The sequence below is a fragment of the Helianthus annuus genome, chromosome 6 (assembly GCF_002127325.2).
Source record: "Helianthus annuus cultivar XRQ/B chromosome 6, HanXRQr2.0-SUNRISE, whole genome shotgun sequence".
Lineage (NCBI taxonomy): Eukaryota > Viridiplantae > Streptophyta > Magnoliopsida > Asterales > Asteraceae > Helianthus > Helianthus annuus.
The window spans coordinates 43,480,856-43,498,530 of NC_035438.2; the positions used below are offsets into that span (position 1 = coordinate 43,480,856).

General features: G+C 38.8%; 1 protein-coding gene across 1 annotated transcript; it reads left to right on the plus strand.

The window, feature by feature from the left end:
• Window positions 1-6,913: 6,913 nt before the first annotated feature.
• LOC110944682 lies at window positions 6,914-8,203 on the plus strand. Its single transcript, XM_022186335.1, has one exon. It carries the CDS (start codon window positions 6,914-6,916, stop codon window positions 8,201-8,203), a length of 1,290 nt encoding a protein of 429 aa, XP_022042027.1.
• The last annotated feature ends 9,472 nt before the right edge of the window (window positions 8,204-17,675 follow it).

Below are 17,675 nucleotides of genomic sequence, written 5' to 3' on the forward strand. Positions count from 1 at the left end.
GTTCTTGAGCGATCTCAGCCTGACCGCATCTAAGGTGAGGGATAGAGATAGATCAGCAACTGATCTAAAAGTAGTAGGTCTCGAAGCCTTAACACTGGCTTTGATTTCTGGGGCTAGACCCCCAATGAAGCGAGCAATCCTCTTGGGCTCTGGTGTCACCAGGTAAGGAACCAATCTAGACATGGTATTGAAACTGGTGAGGTAAGCTTGACAATCTAAATTCTGCATCACCAATGATAAGAAATCCGATTCAATCCTTTCCACCTCATGCTATGGACAATAGTTCTCCTTAATGAGAACGACAAACTATTCCCATGACATATTATAGAGTGGGATCTTTCCAGCAGCTTGAATGAGAGACTTCCACCATGCCAGTGCCTCTCCCTTGAACGATTGGGATACATACTTCACTATATCCCTTTCAGCACAACCGCTGATATCAACAATAGTCTCCATTTCATCTAACCAAGTCATACAATCAATTGCTCCTTTCTCCCCAGTGAAATCCCGGGGTTTGCAGGAAACAAAGTACTTATAAGTACAAGACTTGGTACGTGGCTCATCATCGAACACTATTCTCTTGGATGGAATACTATGTTGGGTTGACGAATGTTCGACATCCTCTTTCTTAGGTCCATCCTTCTTCGAGGGTGGCTTGCTATGAGCTTCTGAATGAGTCTTAGGAACAGACTTAGAGTGAGGTACCGAAGAGGTTCTACTATACGTCTCACTAACCTCCTTGAATTGCTCCTTTACAGCTTTAGATACAGCTGTATCAATCAGTGTACGGAGCTCTCCCTTGGTTATATTAACCCTATCATCATCGTTTTCTAGGGAATGACTGTTCACTTCCTCCGACCTCGCCATGTAGCTTTAATTGCTACATAAAAGAAAACAAGGGCAAGGTTTACATATAGAAGCTTTAAAGTTCCATTGTTTTAAACGATTTATTAACTATGGTTTATAATACCCATTTTAGTTAATTATCCAGGATAACCCTAAGTTATATATAATAGCACAAAAGGCCTAGTCACGTAGACAGATTTAATTATTAAACCAGGATTTTAGAGAATTGAGGCATTAAGGTTGAATCAAAGTTCATTACCCATTCTTGTCAGGGAGTTACAGGCTACCACTGTCTTTAGTCCCAGAGGACGCTAATTATAACCCGTGGGCACTTCATCCTTAAGGGATGATTATATAAATAAAGGAATTCAGAATAACCCTTTCTAATAATGACTTATGTGACTTTATCGGATCACACTTTGTCAAGCATATTAACATGCTTTCAGATGTTAACAAGGTTTGAATCTTTTCGAATAGGTTGTACCATCTTGGCCATGTCTGCAATGACATTTAGGCTAGGTTTTACCTTTAAGATTCTTTTAATATTAAAAGCAGAGCAATCCTAATTTGAGATGTTAACAAGGATCTGAATCTAATCGAGGAACTACCATCTTGGCCCTATCCTGAGCTAGGTCTTATCCTTTTTTAGATTTTGCCATTCTATCACAATGGTAGATCTTATAATATAGGAATCTAATCATCCCATTAAATTTAAACAAGTATATGGTTGCCCTAAACGGGACTTCTATCAAAATGACTTGCCCATGCAAGGGCTAATCAGAAAATAACAAAGGAGACAAAATATAACGAATTAGGATTAGTCCTATGTTCTTGTCTAGACTCAAGAATGTGCAATTGTGTAACTGAGATTAAACACAAAAGGCTAGTGTTTAATTCACTCAGTGTTGGCTCTGATACCACCCTGTCACACCCCAATTTTCCACGTGTCACCGGTGGGCCCGGTGGAGAGTATCGTGACGTCATTGATATCATCATAGTCAAACAACACAACATATAAAATGCACCGCGGAAGCAAAAGATATAGATTTATTTCAACTGAACGAAATGTAATGTTTAAGTATCACAAACAGTCGAAACAGATCCACGGGCGGATTAAATAAAAAGGAAAACTGTTCAACAGACTTTGACATCTAAAGCTTGCGAGACTTGAGTAATGATGCCTGGAGTAGCCAGCCTATTTCGTCTAGCACCTGCACTTAGCCTTTTTGGAAAATACGTCAGTTTGCACTGGTAAATACAACTTAACTGACTCATTTTGAAAAGAGTTTGAAAATTTATTTAAATGCACTTCGGCAAAATATTTTATAACTTGGGACAATTATTCAAAATAATCTTGTATACAGTTTTACTCATTTGTCGTCCATTAGGGCCGGTTTGTAGGGCCGGACTTAAGTTAACTGACACGCCACAGGTATAATGCCCACAAGGTCGATTCCTTATAGTGGGATACCAGTTTTTACATAATGCAGCTGTCAGGTGTACGCCTACACCCCGTGCTTAGGTCGTGGCCATTTCATGAATGATGCCAAGGATATCCGGGACATGGTCATTTAACCCCCAAGGGCCATACACCAAATAATGCATATCAAACAGGTTATGTAAATACATCAATCACAGTACGATTTAAATGACTACATACACCCGACCAAGCGGTACTTTTATAGTACCGTATCCCAAGCCCGTATAAGGAAATAAGTTAAGGGTATTTACCTGAGCAATAGTATAAGTCAAATACAGCAAGTGCACGTAGCTTTTACTGGGCTCCTAATCTGGAACGAAGGTTTTAATAACCTATTAGAATCCTAACGGGTCTTTAATTAAGTTTATACTTAGACCGGTTAGTTTTAAAAAGGAAAACACGGTTCAAACGCACGATAAGGCGAAGACCGGTTTAGAATGTGGTTTTGACCCGACAAGCTTGTAAGCTCGTTTAACATGGGAAACTTAAACACATTCTGGGTTTTGAGACAAAAACGATATGGTTTGACCCATTTCGGCTAATATATGTAAACTAGTTACATAGACCGATCCGAACGCGAAACATGCGTAACGGGTAACCATAAGAGTCATGAACATGTTCCACAAGTTAATATGCCTTAAATATGTTGTGACATCAGTAGGATGTCTTCTATTATGCCCAACACGAATTTTAAAACCAATTTATGCCTCGCAGGGGCATTTTGGTCATTTAAAAGGTTATAAAAGGATTTAAATATGTTTCTGAGTTTCGGGTCTGATGTAATCAGTAAAAGTACTTAATTTACTAAGTTACATCAGTAGGGTATAACCTATATGTGAAATTTATCATTTCTAACCATTCTATGCACCGAAAGGGCATTTTGGTAATTTCACCTAAGGTTTAAAGGTCAAATCCGGAAATCTGACTTCAAAACTTTTACCTACTGTTGAAACATAAAAGTTTACTTGAAATATCAGTAGGTATCAAATCTTATATGTCTAATATGGTTTTAATACATACTATGCATTTAAAAATGCTTAAAAACGCTAAAAATGGTGATTTGAGCTATTTCCGGGTTCTTAAAGGGAAACTGATATTTTTTAATATTCCAGAAGGCTCAAAATACTTTATTTATCATATTAGATTAGTAGAAAAAGGTTTGGGGTCAAAAGAATTTGTAAAACTCATTTTATAGCCTAAAAGGGCAAAACCGGCAACTCCCGAACCAAGCTTAGAACTCTAAGTTATGCTCAGCCTAAAAATAAATAAAAATCCTTAAAAATCCCAAAATATTATATTACATCAGTGGGTAATAAGTTTGGTATTAAAAATTGGGTTTGGATAGGCTATATACTAATTATGCGGTTTATATACTTAAAAGCTTCTTAATTACGCTAATGAGCATAACTCTTAATCTAGACCTCAAACTGATGTCAAATTCTAGGGACAAGTTTATAAATCAGTAGTGAAGGTTTCTATTCTTTCACTTTATCAAAAATCATGTTTTAGGGTCAAAAATGCATAATAGTCAACATTTAAGCATTTAACGGAATCATGTATATGAATTGGATAACTAATGAACCAAGTTGTATAATCTCAGAGGGTTATACTTATAGGTAACTTGGTCCTATTAGAGCTCTAAGGCATTCCTAAATCATGCTCAAATGGGCCAGAACTGAAAGTCAAAGCATAAGTCAAACTATGCGACTTTCGGCCCCGAACCGAGCTTAAACTGAAAATTGTCGAGTCGAACATGTCTAGACATGTTCTTATATTAATTACCAAGTTATATGAGTGTCAAAACAGGTTTCATAGCTTACACCTTAATAATTATGTGTTTATTTACAAAATAGCTTCCTGTTAACTTTTTGTAACCAAGTTTGACTCGACAATTGACCTAATTAAAATGGGAATCAGAGGGAAACCTTTTTGGGGTTTAATGCCCACATAATTACCAACTCATAGGTACTTTCATATTGACAAATTACTGGAGCAATTAAGATTAATGACGAAGTCAAACCTTAATTACGACGGTTTGACTAAACGCTTATAAACTAAGCAAAACTGAATTAAAGGTGGTTAAGCATACTTACAATAGTCCTAAGCACAACTAATGATCACTAGGAAGGATGCTTGAGCTCCAGGAACCTCCAAGAAGAGAGTTGTGAAGTTTACAAGTGAATGAGCAATTGAAGATCACAACCTCATGGCCTTATATAGGTTTCTTGGATCCATTTGATCATGCCAAACAAGTCTAGGGAGGTTATGGGATCATTACAAGTGTCCCTAGGCCTTAATATACCAGAAAACAAGCCCATATAATCAAAATCAACCATTTTAAGTCGGTTACAAAGCTTTAACAGCCAGCTGTCCTGATTTTCTGCATCTGGTAGTCCCAGGCGGCCCGCTTCAGGATATATAAGGGTCTCATGCGGGCCGCATGGCCCTTCTGATCCGGTTACAAAGTTTCACTAATTGCAGTTTTGGTCCCTGGTCCTTCCAAACTTGATTTTAAGGTGGTTTCTTGCACTATAAACCCCCAAACTTGACTTTTAAGGACTCCAAGTCATAAACCAACTTTGTTTAGTCCCCGGTTATTCATACGTTCACCGAAAAGTCTTAAATTTCAATATTGACGCTTTTAACCCCTCGCATACGAATATTGTCATAACTTTCTCATACTTAATCGAAACCTTGTGAAATTTTTATCACACACTCTTGTGAGTATAATTTATCATTACAAAGCTTCGGGTCCGCTAAAAGATCACTCAGAGGTATACTTTAAACATGTTGACACATTTAGCCCCTGCAGTTTGTAATTCCTCACTTCCTTTCACAATTAGCTTCGTATGATCCATGATTTATTCGTTTAAGGGTATAAACATCTTGTAGGGTTATTAAAAGATATATTTATCTATTGTTGACATTTTGAACCCTTATATTCACATACTTTCTCTGTTTGTCAACTTTAGTCCCTCTAATTCAATCCTTTACACGTTTTAAGTTCATGACACGTGTCGATATGATATTGGACATGAATTTTCGAGGTGTTACATTACTGTGGAGGGGAAAGGTTCATTATACCCCCTCCATTGTATTGGAAGGTCAGTCATTGGATGTACAAAGGTGGTCATGTCCATTAGCAAAGTCAAAATGGCTATGGAAGAAGAAGGCTTTTCCGATGTGGGGTTGTCATATGTTGGTGGTATGAATTTCATGCTAACCTTTAAGGATAAGGTGTCTACTAAAGGTTGCATGGAGTCTCACTCCATCTTCTTTCAAAAATTTTCTCAAAGTTTTATCTTTGGAATGGTGAGGACATTCCGTGTAGCCGGATTGTTACGATCAAAATCTCGGGGGTTCCTTTTATTATCCGGGATAATAGTCTATTTGACAAGATTGGCGGATTGTTTGGGAATGTAGTTCAACTGTCCTCCTTTTCATGGCAAAATGAAGACAACTCATTCGGTTCAGTCATGTTTTTAACGGACCAAAATTCTAGGATTGAGGAAGCCGCGGTGGTTAAGTGGAATAACAAAAGCTTTGTTGCTTGGGCATCAGAATCCATTGGGCAGTGCACACATAATTTGGTTAATGATTCTGTTATGAATGATAGTGAATCGGATCTAGACACTGATTCAGATTCTGATGAGGAGTTGGAAGATATAGAGGATTACGAAGAGGGCGAGGTCCGACCAACTATGTTTGCTGAAGGGAATAATCTAGATGCTGATCAGAATCCGGCAACGGAGGTGGTAAACGAAACTCCGAGCGGGGATGGTGGAACAATTCCGGTGGAACAGGAAAAACCTCTCGCAGATGAAGGGACACCGGTATCGCATGGGGTTCCAGTCATTAATGCTTGCATGGGAAATATGGAAATGCATGGGGATGAGTATTTGGCGGCTAGTGGGAACAATAATTATGAGGTGGGTACAGAGGAGATGAATTGTCCAAAGTCATTTGTTGACACATGTGATGAGCCCAATGATATTGGGCCTGTGGAGAAGCCTAGACAGCCCAACATACCTATTGGAGAAGGTGGCCCAACTCCGATTATCAATTTGGAAAAAAGAAATAGAGCTGACCGCAGTCCACCATCACTGGGATCATCTCAAGGGCCCACACAAAAAATCTTTGGTACACCTAATAGAACGGACTCGGTTTCTTTGGACCTTAATACCCCTGTGGGGGATTATTCTGGAATTATGGAGAACAACATAGATATTCCAGACGACTTTGGTGATGACCATGTTAATCAAGAGACAGTTGGTACAGAAGAAGCTGCCGAGCAAAACCATGTCGTTTCGAATGACCAGATAAATCCTGACTCTCAGCGCTTACTAAGGGAGGAAGTCGAGGCTACCATTCGGGTCGGATCCTTGATTGGGATTAACCTTAACAGTTTTGTTCCCGAAACTAAGAAGCTTATTGTGGAGGAGGGTGCTACAAATTGTTTCCGATGAATTGTTTATCTGTAAATTTAAGGGGGGTCGGGATAATCGGAAGTCAGATTTGATCAGGGGGTTGAAAACTAGCTATGGAATCCAATTTCTTGCGATTCAGGAAACAAAGCTACAAAATTCTATGTCTTTTATGATTAATCAGTATTGGGGTCGAGCCGAATACAAGGTCGCTGTGGTGGATTCGCAAGGTAGGTCAGGGGGTCTTGCATGTCTTTGGTGCCCTGCAGTGCTCAGGTGTGTCGATATTTTTCATAATAGAAATTTTATTATTGTATCGGGTTTTTTGGTCCAATCGGGGTGTAGAATGAACTTAGTAAATGTATATGCTCCTATTGATGCGGTCAGTAGGCGAGTTGTTTGGTCGGAGATATTGGGGTTTAGGAACTTAATGCAAGGCTTATGGGTCATGATGGGTGATTTCAATGATGTACGGGACGCTAGTGAACACATGAATTCGGAATTTGTCGCTGCAAATGCCGAGGCCTTCAACCAGTTCATATTGTCAGCCGGTCTGGTAGAATATAATATGGGTGGTGGGAACTTCACTTATATTTCTGATAATGGTAGAAAGTTGAGTAAATTGGATCGATTTCTTGTATGCTTGGGTTTTAGGGAGAGATGGCCGAATGCATCAGTGATTGCCTTGGCTAGGGAAGTTTCTGATCATCGGCCTATTGTTCTATCCACTACTCAGTCAGAGTTTGGGCATATTCCATTTAGATTCTTTAACTCGTGGTTCGAGTATTCTGGGTTTCTTGATTATGTTTTGCAAAAATGTGGCGAGTTTAATTTCTCGGGGCCGGAGGACCTTGCGCTTGCAATCAAATTAAGGTGGCTAAAAAACATTATTAAAACATGGTTGAAAGTGGAGAAGGATAGTAGGGAGGGGATTTATGGTGGAAAAAAGAAGTGGTTGGAGTATATTGAAAATATGGCAGAGGAGCGAATGTTAGAGGAGGATGAACTGGCCGAGAGGATGGAATGTCGTAATTATGTGGCGGAATTTGATAGGATAAAACAGTTGGACCTGCGTCAAAAATCTAGGGCAAAATGGGCGATTGATGGTGATGAAAATTCTGGTTTTTTTCATCTTGTCATTAACTCCAATATTAGTACAAACAGATTGAATGGTTTGATGATAGATGGTGAGTGGTTAACGAATCCGTTATCCATTAAAGAGTCCTTGTTTGAGTTTTTCCTACATCAGTTTTCGGAGCCAATGTCTGATAGGCCAGATATGATTTGCCCTGGTATAGCTACCATCTCGGATTCTGAGGCAGCTATGTTGGAAAATCCGTCACTGTGGAGGAAATTAAAGCAGCTGTGTGGGAGTGTGAAGGGGATCGGGCTCCTGGGCCAGATGGGTTCAATTTCCAGTTCATTAAAAAGTGTTGGGCGGGCTCCTAGATGATTTGGTCAGATTGTTCAATAAGTTCTATGGGGAGGGATCGATTAATAAATGTTGCACTTCCTCATTTATTGCATTGATTCCAAAAGTCAAAGATCCTATCGGCCCAGCTGACTTCAGGCCGATTAGTTTGATTGGTGTAATTAATAAAGTTATATCAAAAGTGCTTGTTAACCGTCTGAAAAGGGTGTTGGGGAATCTGATTTCTGAACAACAGTCGGCCTTTTTAGCTGGAAGAAATATTATGGATGGTCCGCTAGTTCTTAATGAAGTCCTAAGCTGGCTGAAAAAGAATAAGCGGAGCGGGATGTTTTTTAAAGTAGATATTAATAAGGCGTATGACTCTGTCAATTGGTCATTCCTTAATTCTATTATGGTCCAGATGAGGTTTCCGAGTAGGTGGAGGTCATGGATTATGGCCACTTTGTATTCGGCTAGAGCTTCTGTTCTGGTCAATGGTTCTCCTACTAGAGAGTTCGATTGCTCCCGCGGCCTCCGGCAGGGTGACCATTATCACCCTTTTTGTTTGTTATAGTGATGGAAGCCCTAACCTGTATTATGAAAAAGGTTGTCTCTATTGGTCTATTTAGAGGTATTGATATCACCTCCAGTGGACCATCTCTGTCTCACTTGATTTATGCGGATGATGTGATGTTTATGGGCGAGTGGTCAGCTTCAAATATTAATAATCTAAGAAGGTTGCTGAGGTGTTTTTACTTAGCTTCTGGTCTAAAGGTGAATCTAGCGAAATACAGCATTTATGGGATTGGGTTGACCGAACATGAAGTTCAACAGATGGCGAATCATTTGCGCTGCAAACAAGGTACGTTTCCATTTACGCATCTTGGTTTATTGGTTGGGGAAAATATGAACTTGGCTCGCAATTGGAAATCGGTGTTGGAGGTGTTTAGGAACCGGCTTTCTTTATGGAAAGCCAAGACATTATCGTATGGTGGTAGAATCACGTTGATTAAGTCGGTTCTTAATTCTTTGCCAACATATTATCTTTCGTTATTTAAAGCACCGGTTAAGGTTTTGGAGGCACTTGACAAGATTAGAAGGGTTTTCTTTTGGGGTGGTTCGGAAGAAAAAGCAAAAATGAATTGGGTAGCATGGGAAAAAACAATTGCCCCGGTTGAATATGGGGGGTTGGGTTTTGTTTCTATTCGAAATGCCAATCTAGCTATGTTGGCTAAGTGGTGGTGGAGATTTAAAACGGAAAAAAATAGTTTGTGGCGAAGGGTTGTTTGGGCTATACATCATAACAATAGGGCTTGGAATGATATCCCAGCTAAAGTATCTATATCTGGGCCATGGAAAAGTATCATTGGGACTCGGCAGCCGTTACTAAGTGCCGGTGTAGATTTAAGATGTGCCGCTTATGTGAATGTGGTAAATGGAAAAAATACTCAATTTTGGTTAGATATTTGGGCTGACCCAGAACCATTATTTATAAAATTCCCAGAACTATTTAAAGCTGAATGCGATAAGGGCTGTTTGGTGGAGGATCGATTGGGTTTAGATGAATCTGGGCCTGTGTTCACTTGGGCTTGGGCTCGTCCAAGTCTTAGTGATAATGAACAACTCCAGTTGCAACAGTTATCTTGTTTGGTCAGTGGGCTAAATATGGGTTTGGGTAAAGACAGATGGTCTTGGAGGTATGATCCGAATGGGCTCTTTAATATGGCTGGAATTAAGAAGATCTTGAGCACGGCTAATCGTGTTACTCTCGCATGGGCATTCGAGTGGAATAATTGGATCCCGAAGAAGGTTGTCATTGTGGCTTGGAGGGAAGAAATGGATAGATTACCGACAGAGCGTGCTTTTGCATACCAGAATATTTCGGTACAAAATAACCTCTGTGTCCTTTGTGGTGATTATGCTGAAACTTGTGAGCACATCTTTGTATCGTGTCAGTTTTCTCAAATGGTTTGGCAAAACGTTGCAGATTGGTGTAAGATTCCACCTATAATAGCGTTTGACATCAAGGATTTGTTGAGTTTACATGAAGAAAGTCCGTTTGTAAGGAAGAAGAAGAAGAAGAAAGTGTTACATGCTATAATTTTGGTGACTTTTTGGAGCCTTTGGAAGTTGAGAAACGAGTCCGTTTTCCGGAATGCGAATCCGAACACGACGAAGATCTTGGATGAAATAAAAGCAATGGCTTTCCTATGGGTGAAGAATAGATCGAAGATGGTGGATCTAACATGGGAGAATTGGTGTCGGTTTGAAATTATTGGCTAGTTTATGTAGTCATATGTTGTAGCGTATTCATTGGTGACGTGAACCTTTTGTAAGTTTTTTGGTGGGTAGCATCTTGCTACCATTAATAAAATATCTTTATGTCGGCCGTTCAAAAAAAAAACAACACAAAATAAGTTCTTAATTTCTACGAAATACAATATAAGTTCATTAGCATGGTAGTCAACCTACAAATATGTTATAGATATCAAAATACACTCCTAATTACATGTAAATAATAATAAGTTTTTTTTGTGATATATTATAATATATATAAATAAAATATTTTAAAAGTAAATTAATCCGAGCTAAGCCGAGCCGAGCTGGTATGCGAGACAAACCGAGCCAATTCGGCTCGTTATGAGCCGAGCCAAGCTAGACTCACTTTCTAACCGGCTCACTTTCAAACTTAGCCACATCGAGTGAGCTTTCTCCAAGCTAAATCCGAGCAAGTTTCGAGCAAGCTCCGAGCCACAAGATTTTTGGACAACCCTACTTAAAACTATAAAAGTATCAAAACTTGTGTTTTGTCATTGATCAAAGGTTATTGACTAGGAACTAACAAACTATAAGCAAGGAACTAAACAAGCTAGGATATTGACCAATTAATTGGTAAGTTATAACAAGAAAATTAATTTGAATTTGAAACTTCTTTGGTGGGAGATTCGGTTTTGACCGAATGTGTTCTAATATGCCCCCGCAAGATGAACGGTCGTGAGAGGAGACCAATCTTGGAGGTGAGAAGTTGGAACCGTTGGTGTAGTAAAGGTTTGGTTAAAGCATACGCAAGTTGATCATCTCCGGAGATGTGAGTGACACAGATAGTGCTGTCTTGAACCTTTTCACGAACGAAATGAAAATCTAAGGCAATGTGCTTCATACGTGAGTGGAAAACCGGATTTGCTAAATATTGTGTTGCACTTAGATTGTCACAATAAATGGTAGGGGTAACTATGGATTTGAAGCTGAGTTTAACCATCAAGGAGATGAGCCATTGCACGTCGGTTGTTGTGGAAGCTACAGCTCGAAATTCAGCTTCGGTTGATGAACGGGCCAGTGTCGGTTGGCGTTTAAATGTCGCAGCCCCTGACCCCTGCCATGGGAGGCGGGCGGCCGCGGAACACATCGCGCAGAGCGGGTGGTATCGGTGTTTATTAATTTGGCCGCGGATAAATGGGATAAAATCCAAGTTTCCATTACAATATATTTATAGGGATAAACCCTAGTTTATTAAAAACAAAACTCCTTTTTATTTAGGTAACTTTTCTAGCCACTTTTCCAAGCTTCAGTGCTCTCCAGCTGGCTTCTATTAGCTTCACATTAAGTTACCTAAAACGCGTTTTAAAAAGATTTTATCAGCAAGAAATACTGGCGAGTGCATCCTAGTTTAATCAAAACAGTTTTATAACTTTACAGTATTGAGAGCGATTACAATGTTTATATCTACACAGTTACTCATTCAGTAGTGTCAACACCTGACTTGTGGGTCATGTTACTCATTGACTAACTCTTTGTCCAATAGTAACGGATTACAATAATGTATACAAAACCCCAACATACCGGCAGTAATTGTAGAATACATAGACTTAACCACTCTTAAGTATCATTGAAAACATTTGAGGTTTTGGTAAAAAGATGACAAAAAGTAAGATGTACTCACATTGTTTACTTAGGTAAAACTAAAGCTTCCTGGTGAATCTCCTGGTTATTATCTGTTAAAAGTTAAACAATGCACATGTGTTAGTAAGATAACCCAAATCACATTAACCGTACAACTCGAGACAGAACTCCAATGACTGAGTCAGGCAGAGCCTTGACATGCATTACGGAGCCCTAGATCGACCGTGTAGGGTAACAAATAGGGGTTATAATACTTACAATGAGGTAGAGCTTCGCTTTATGAGGGTATTATTTTCTGAGTGTTTTAGCCTACTAGTGATCAGAGAAAAAGAAAAGAATTGAACGGAGAATCCATTGGAGAAAATGAATCATCCATTCATTTTCGCTTCTGAAGAATATCCACTGGAGAAATGAAATACAAGTCCTTGTAGAATCTTCCTTAATAGTTAGATTCTTAAAGGGGCACTTAAAGTACTTCTTTTGAATCCGTGATTGGATTTCTAAGAATGCTTTACAAGACACTGAAACAAAGGGTCAAATCCTTACAAGATCTTTCTATCTTAATAGTTAGACTCTTAAAGGATTTTCACAGAACTACTGGTTAATTTGGTTTTATCATTGATCAAATCCCTCATTCCCACTTCCTACTTTAATCAAGGGAGTATCCATTAGGGGATGAGCATCATAGGTATAACAGCCCGTTCCCACTTCTTGCATTATCTAAGGAAGCATCCACTAAGGAATGACAAAGTTATGCCGTACGTGGAGATCCTTGATGGGTTACTCTATGCAAATAGATAACACCCTAGATTCCATGCAAGACAATTGTTTAACACAACTATACAGACAGACTCCTATGAATAAATTTCGGGACGAAATTTCCTAAAGAAGGGGAGACTGTGACATCTGTGCCTCTACGGCCATCATACAAATATAAATCCAATTAAATCCTGTGTTTCATTCTCAGGATTTGTACAATTACATATGACATTTACACATATTAATTCTCGTACGATTTCGAGCTCTAAATCGCTTTCCGGAAAGTAAAACGCAAACTGTTACGTAAACGTAATCAGTTTAACGCGATAAACCCTCCGGAACAGTGACATAAGCTTAACATACCTTAAATAACCTTTACATAACTTAGAAAAAAGTTTTGAAGGGTTTGGTGTGTCAAAAACAAGTTTATTCGATCATAGGGACTATTTGCATCAAACTCCAAAAGTCTGCCGATTCGTATAGAAACGTACACTCCGAAACATGATCATAAGCTAAACATACCCTAAATAGCCTTTACATAACTTAGAAATAAGTTTTGAGGACTAAAAGCGTCAAAAACTGCGATTTACGCGCATATCTTACGTTCTGACCATATCCGAACATCCAAAAAAATTTTGTTATCACTAAAATATTATATTTTAGTGATAGGAATGTAAAAATACCATTCGTCGTGTAATTTGGATCGTTTTCGCGTTTGTTCGAGTTTCATCGTAATTAACCGAAAAAACGCGATCGTACGACCAAAGGAACTAGCATCCGTGATATTTTCAAGCGTATTTCAAGTCCCCTATACTTTAACATCCTTGTAGAGCCTTGAAAATGGGTTAACGTGGGTTAAACGCGTCAAAAATCAAGTTTTGAGCTGCAGGGGCCTGTTCTGCCAAAAGTTGAAACTTTTGTCTAGGGTCTCTGGCGGGGCGCGACAGACTAAGCTGTCTAGGTCGCGGGGTGCCAGAGACTGATCTGGACAGAATGTGTTTAAACAGCTGATGCACTTGTTTTTGGTCCTTGTTTATCAATCTTGTGGGTATTTTCTATGGATTTCAAGGTTTTAATTCAGTCCACAGACTCGTAATCATCCTACACTTGCTTGGGTAATACATAGTACACATGGCAATGATCTAATGCATCAAGAAATCCTATAAATACCCCCAAAATCTGCTCATTCTTTGCTCATTCCTCAATTTCTTTCTCTACAACTCTAAGTAGAGGTTACCACTTGTTTGGAGGCCTCTTACCTAAGTTTCCTAGTTGATCTTTCAGCCATTAGAGCCTTGTAAGTGTTCTTTCATGGCTTAGTCATTTAATTCAGCAATTAAAAGCTGAAAGTCAAACAGTCTGACTACCATTTGACTTTTGGTTTTGACCACGAATTGGTCAAATTAAAGTTTAATTGAACTTTGCAACGTGAGCGTAATCACGATGGTTATAATCCCTCGCGATTATACCTACTGATTACTACGTTGACTAGTCGAAGTGACGACTCAAAGTTTCGATCAAAATGCACGATTATATGCATTTTGAGACGAAACAATTTTCGGGTATCAAAACACTTTGTTTTGATATCAAATCAGTTTTCTAACTTAGTTAAACATGTTTTTACATGTTTAACTCGTCACTTTTAGCTTAGTGCTTATATAGGGTCATAAGTCAAGCGGTCTTGACAACCGCTTAGACTTTCGAACCCGACCCGTTTGGTCGATCATTAGGATCCGACCAAACATAATTGTGACCATAGTTGTATAGGGAATAGCCTTCCGAGGTTACACCTTATGGTCACTTAGTTTAATTAGTTGTTATGATAGGTAGTTTATATGCCTTAGGAAAATGACCAAAATGCCCCTTTCATGCATAATTTGAATTTAAGCTCATGTAACATAAATTTTGATACTTAAACTGATTATGCAATGTTATTAAACATGTTAGGGCATATAAATACTTGTCATAGGACTAGTTAGGCCATTCGTATGCGCTTTTGCGCAAATGACGCGTTAAAGTAGCGTAAACTACCTTAACGGGTCAAAAGCACTCAGGATAGGTTCTAATTCAGAATGTAGGCTTTGTTAAACCATATTGTATGAGTTCCAACACTCATTTGGTTTACAAGACCTCATTCTATATGATCTCCCGATTTAGGTGCCGATCTATTAACATAGTGATCTGATACTAGGTGCCACTTGATTCCTTGATTGCCCGAGCATTGTTAGTTCACTAAATCGAGGATATCTTGCTATCTCAAGTGAGTACATAGTTCCCCTCTTTTACAGCTTTCAATTGTTTTGGGGTGATTCATATGTGCTAAATTATTTCAAGTTTTCAAAATAAATACTATGGTTTATATTAAACACAACGATTTCAATAATGTGAACAAACTTGTTGGGACGTTGGTCGAAGGACAATTGAATGACATTCATTAACTATGATCAAGCCGACCAGTAGTATGTTATGGTACCATAGGATGTTATGGTACCATAGGATGTTATGGTACCATAGGGTCTGACAAATCCCGTTATCGGACTATCACCATGGTTATTGGGGTAATGTGGGTAACGACTGAACCCGATGAATGTTAACTAACCCTTTGGTGGTTTGTTAATACAATTGAACGAGGAACGAGTCACACAGGTTTGAATGTGTTCAACGGGACGACCAAAAGTTAGTTGTCACACTTAAAACACGAACGATTTGAACTATTTGAACTATGTGAACGGTTTGAACTATTTGAACGATTGGAACTATTTGAACTATGTGAACGATTTGAACTATTTGAACGATTGGAACTATTTGAACTATGTGAACGATTTGAACTATTTGAACGATTGGAACTATTTGAACTATGTGAACTATGTGAACGATTTGAACTATTTGAACTATGTGAACGATTTGAACGATTTGAACAAATTGAACGATTGGTTTATGGTAAATGATTAGGTAACGGGGCGTGTGTAATGTGATAAAAGCATGGTGGATACGCCACTGGTACTTCCGATATATAAATGCTTTTAACACATTACATGTTGTTGTGTTATCTACATCACTTGGACGAATGTTTTCAAAACGAGGTTACACTACAAGGTTTATTTAAAGATATAAACCATACAATGTTTACTCTCAACGACAATTTACTACTTGGTTTACAAAGACACATGTTTTCAGTCAAGATTCGTGGCTACAATGGTTTTGGTTTACACATATATCAACTTGTAAAGTTGATAAAACATACTGCAATATCAAACTCTTTTGATTTCAAGGTACACACTCGACAACTCTCGTAGTTGGACGAGGCATTGCAATATGGACTCAAAGCCATGAATCTGACACACTCACAAAACCTATGTACTCGTCGGCATTTTTATGCTGACTTATTTTCACATATGTTTTAGGTACTGTGTATGATGATGTATGATGATGGTTATGATGCATGCTCACATAGAAATGGATGAGGCCTTAGTGACTCAATAACAATGAAAGTCAATTTGTTCATGTTTTGCTTCTGATTTCAATACAATGTAATAAACTTAATTCAATAAAACGAAACTTCAATCCATGTGTTGTAAAACAATGATTCTGTTACGACACTCCTCGACATTTCCGCCACGGTTTTGTTGTTTTAACGCGTTCGGGGTGTGACACGCGAAGCCCCCCTCTAACTCTCTCGTGGCCCGCGAGGGCGTAGGGTAGGATCTAACTTAGTCGAGTCAACCGGATAGCCTCGTCGTGTCACCAGACACGTGGCGCAACAGGGTGCCGCTTGGTGTCACTAGGTCGCGGCCCGCGATACACACTCTCAAGGGGGTCGCGCCCCGCGAGAGACTTATAATATTTGTTTTTTTTTTATTTTTATAAATATCAAGGTTATTAGGGTCCGTTTCTCGTATACGGGGTATATTAGGAACGTTTAGGGTTATGTTTAAGGGGTTTTAAGAGGGTTGTTATATCCTCCCCACCTTGTTTTAGATCTCGTCCTGGAGGTCTACTAGAACAGGTGTGGATATTTCCTTTGCATTTCTGACTCGAGCTCCCAAGTGTATTCTGGTCCTCTCTTGGAATCCCATTTCACTTTGACCAGAACTAGTCTCTTGTGTTTGAGATTCTTGATTTTTCTATATTCAATCTGAATGGGTTTCTCTACAAACTTAAGTTTCTCATTTATCTCTATCTCCTTAAGAGGTATCACTAATGATTTGTCTGCTAAGCACTTTTTGAGATTACATACATGAAACACGTCATGTATTCCTGCCATTTCCTCTGGCAGTTGTAGCTGATAAGCTGCAGGTCCAATTCTTCTAATAATCTCAAAAGGTCCAACATACATGGGGCTTAGATTTCCTCTTTTAACGAATCTGACTATTCCTTTTCATGGAGAAACTTTTAACAATACCTTATCTCCAACTTGAAATTCCAAAGGTTTTCGTCTGTTATCTGCATAACTCTTTTGACGATCTCGCGCTGCTTTTAGTCTTTCCTTGACTTGAAAAATTTGTCTGTTGTTTCTTGCACTATCCAGATAGTTGCTTTTCTCCAATTTCTGCCCAACAGACTGGAGTTCGGCACTTTCGTCCATAAAGTGCTTCAAATGGTGCAACATTAGTGCTAGTATGATAGTTGTTATTGTAGGAAAATTCTATTAATGGTAAATGATCGTCCCAATTTCCTCCAAAATCAATTACATAGGCTCTAAGCATATCTTCCATCGTTTGTATTGTCCTTTCGCTTTGTCCGTCCGTTTGAGGATGATAAGTTGTGCTTAGATTTAACCTGGTTCCCATTGCTTTTTAGAAACTTGTCCAAAACTGAGAAGTAAAACGGCTATCTCTATCAGATACGATAGATA

Excerpts from the sequence above, each read along its gene's own strand:
- LOC110944682 (XM_022186335.1), top strand. The coding sequence starts at position 6,914 with ATGTCTTTTATGATTAATCAGTATTGGGGTCGAGCCGAATACAAGGTC.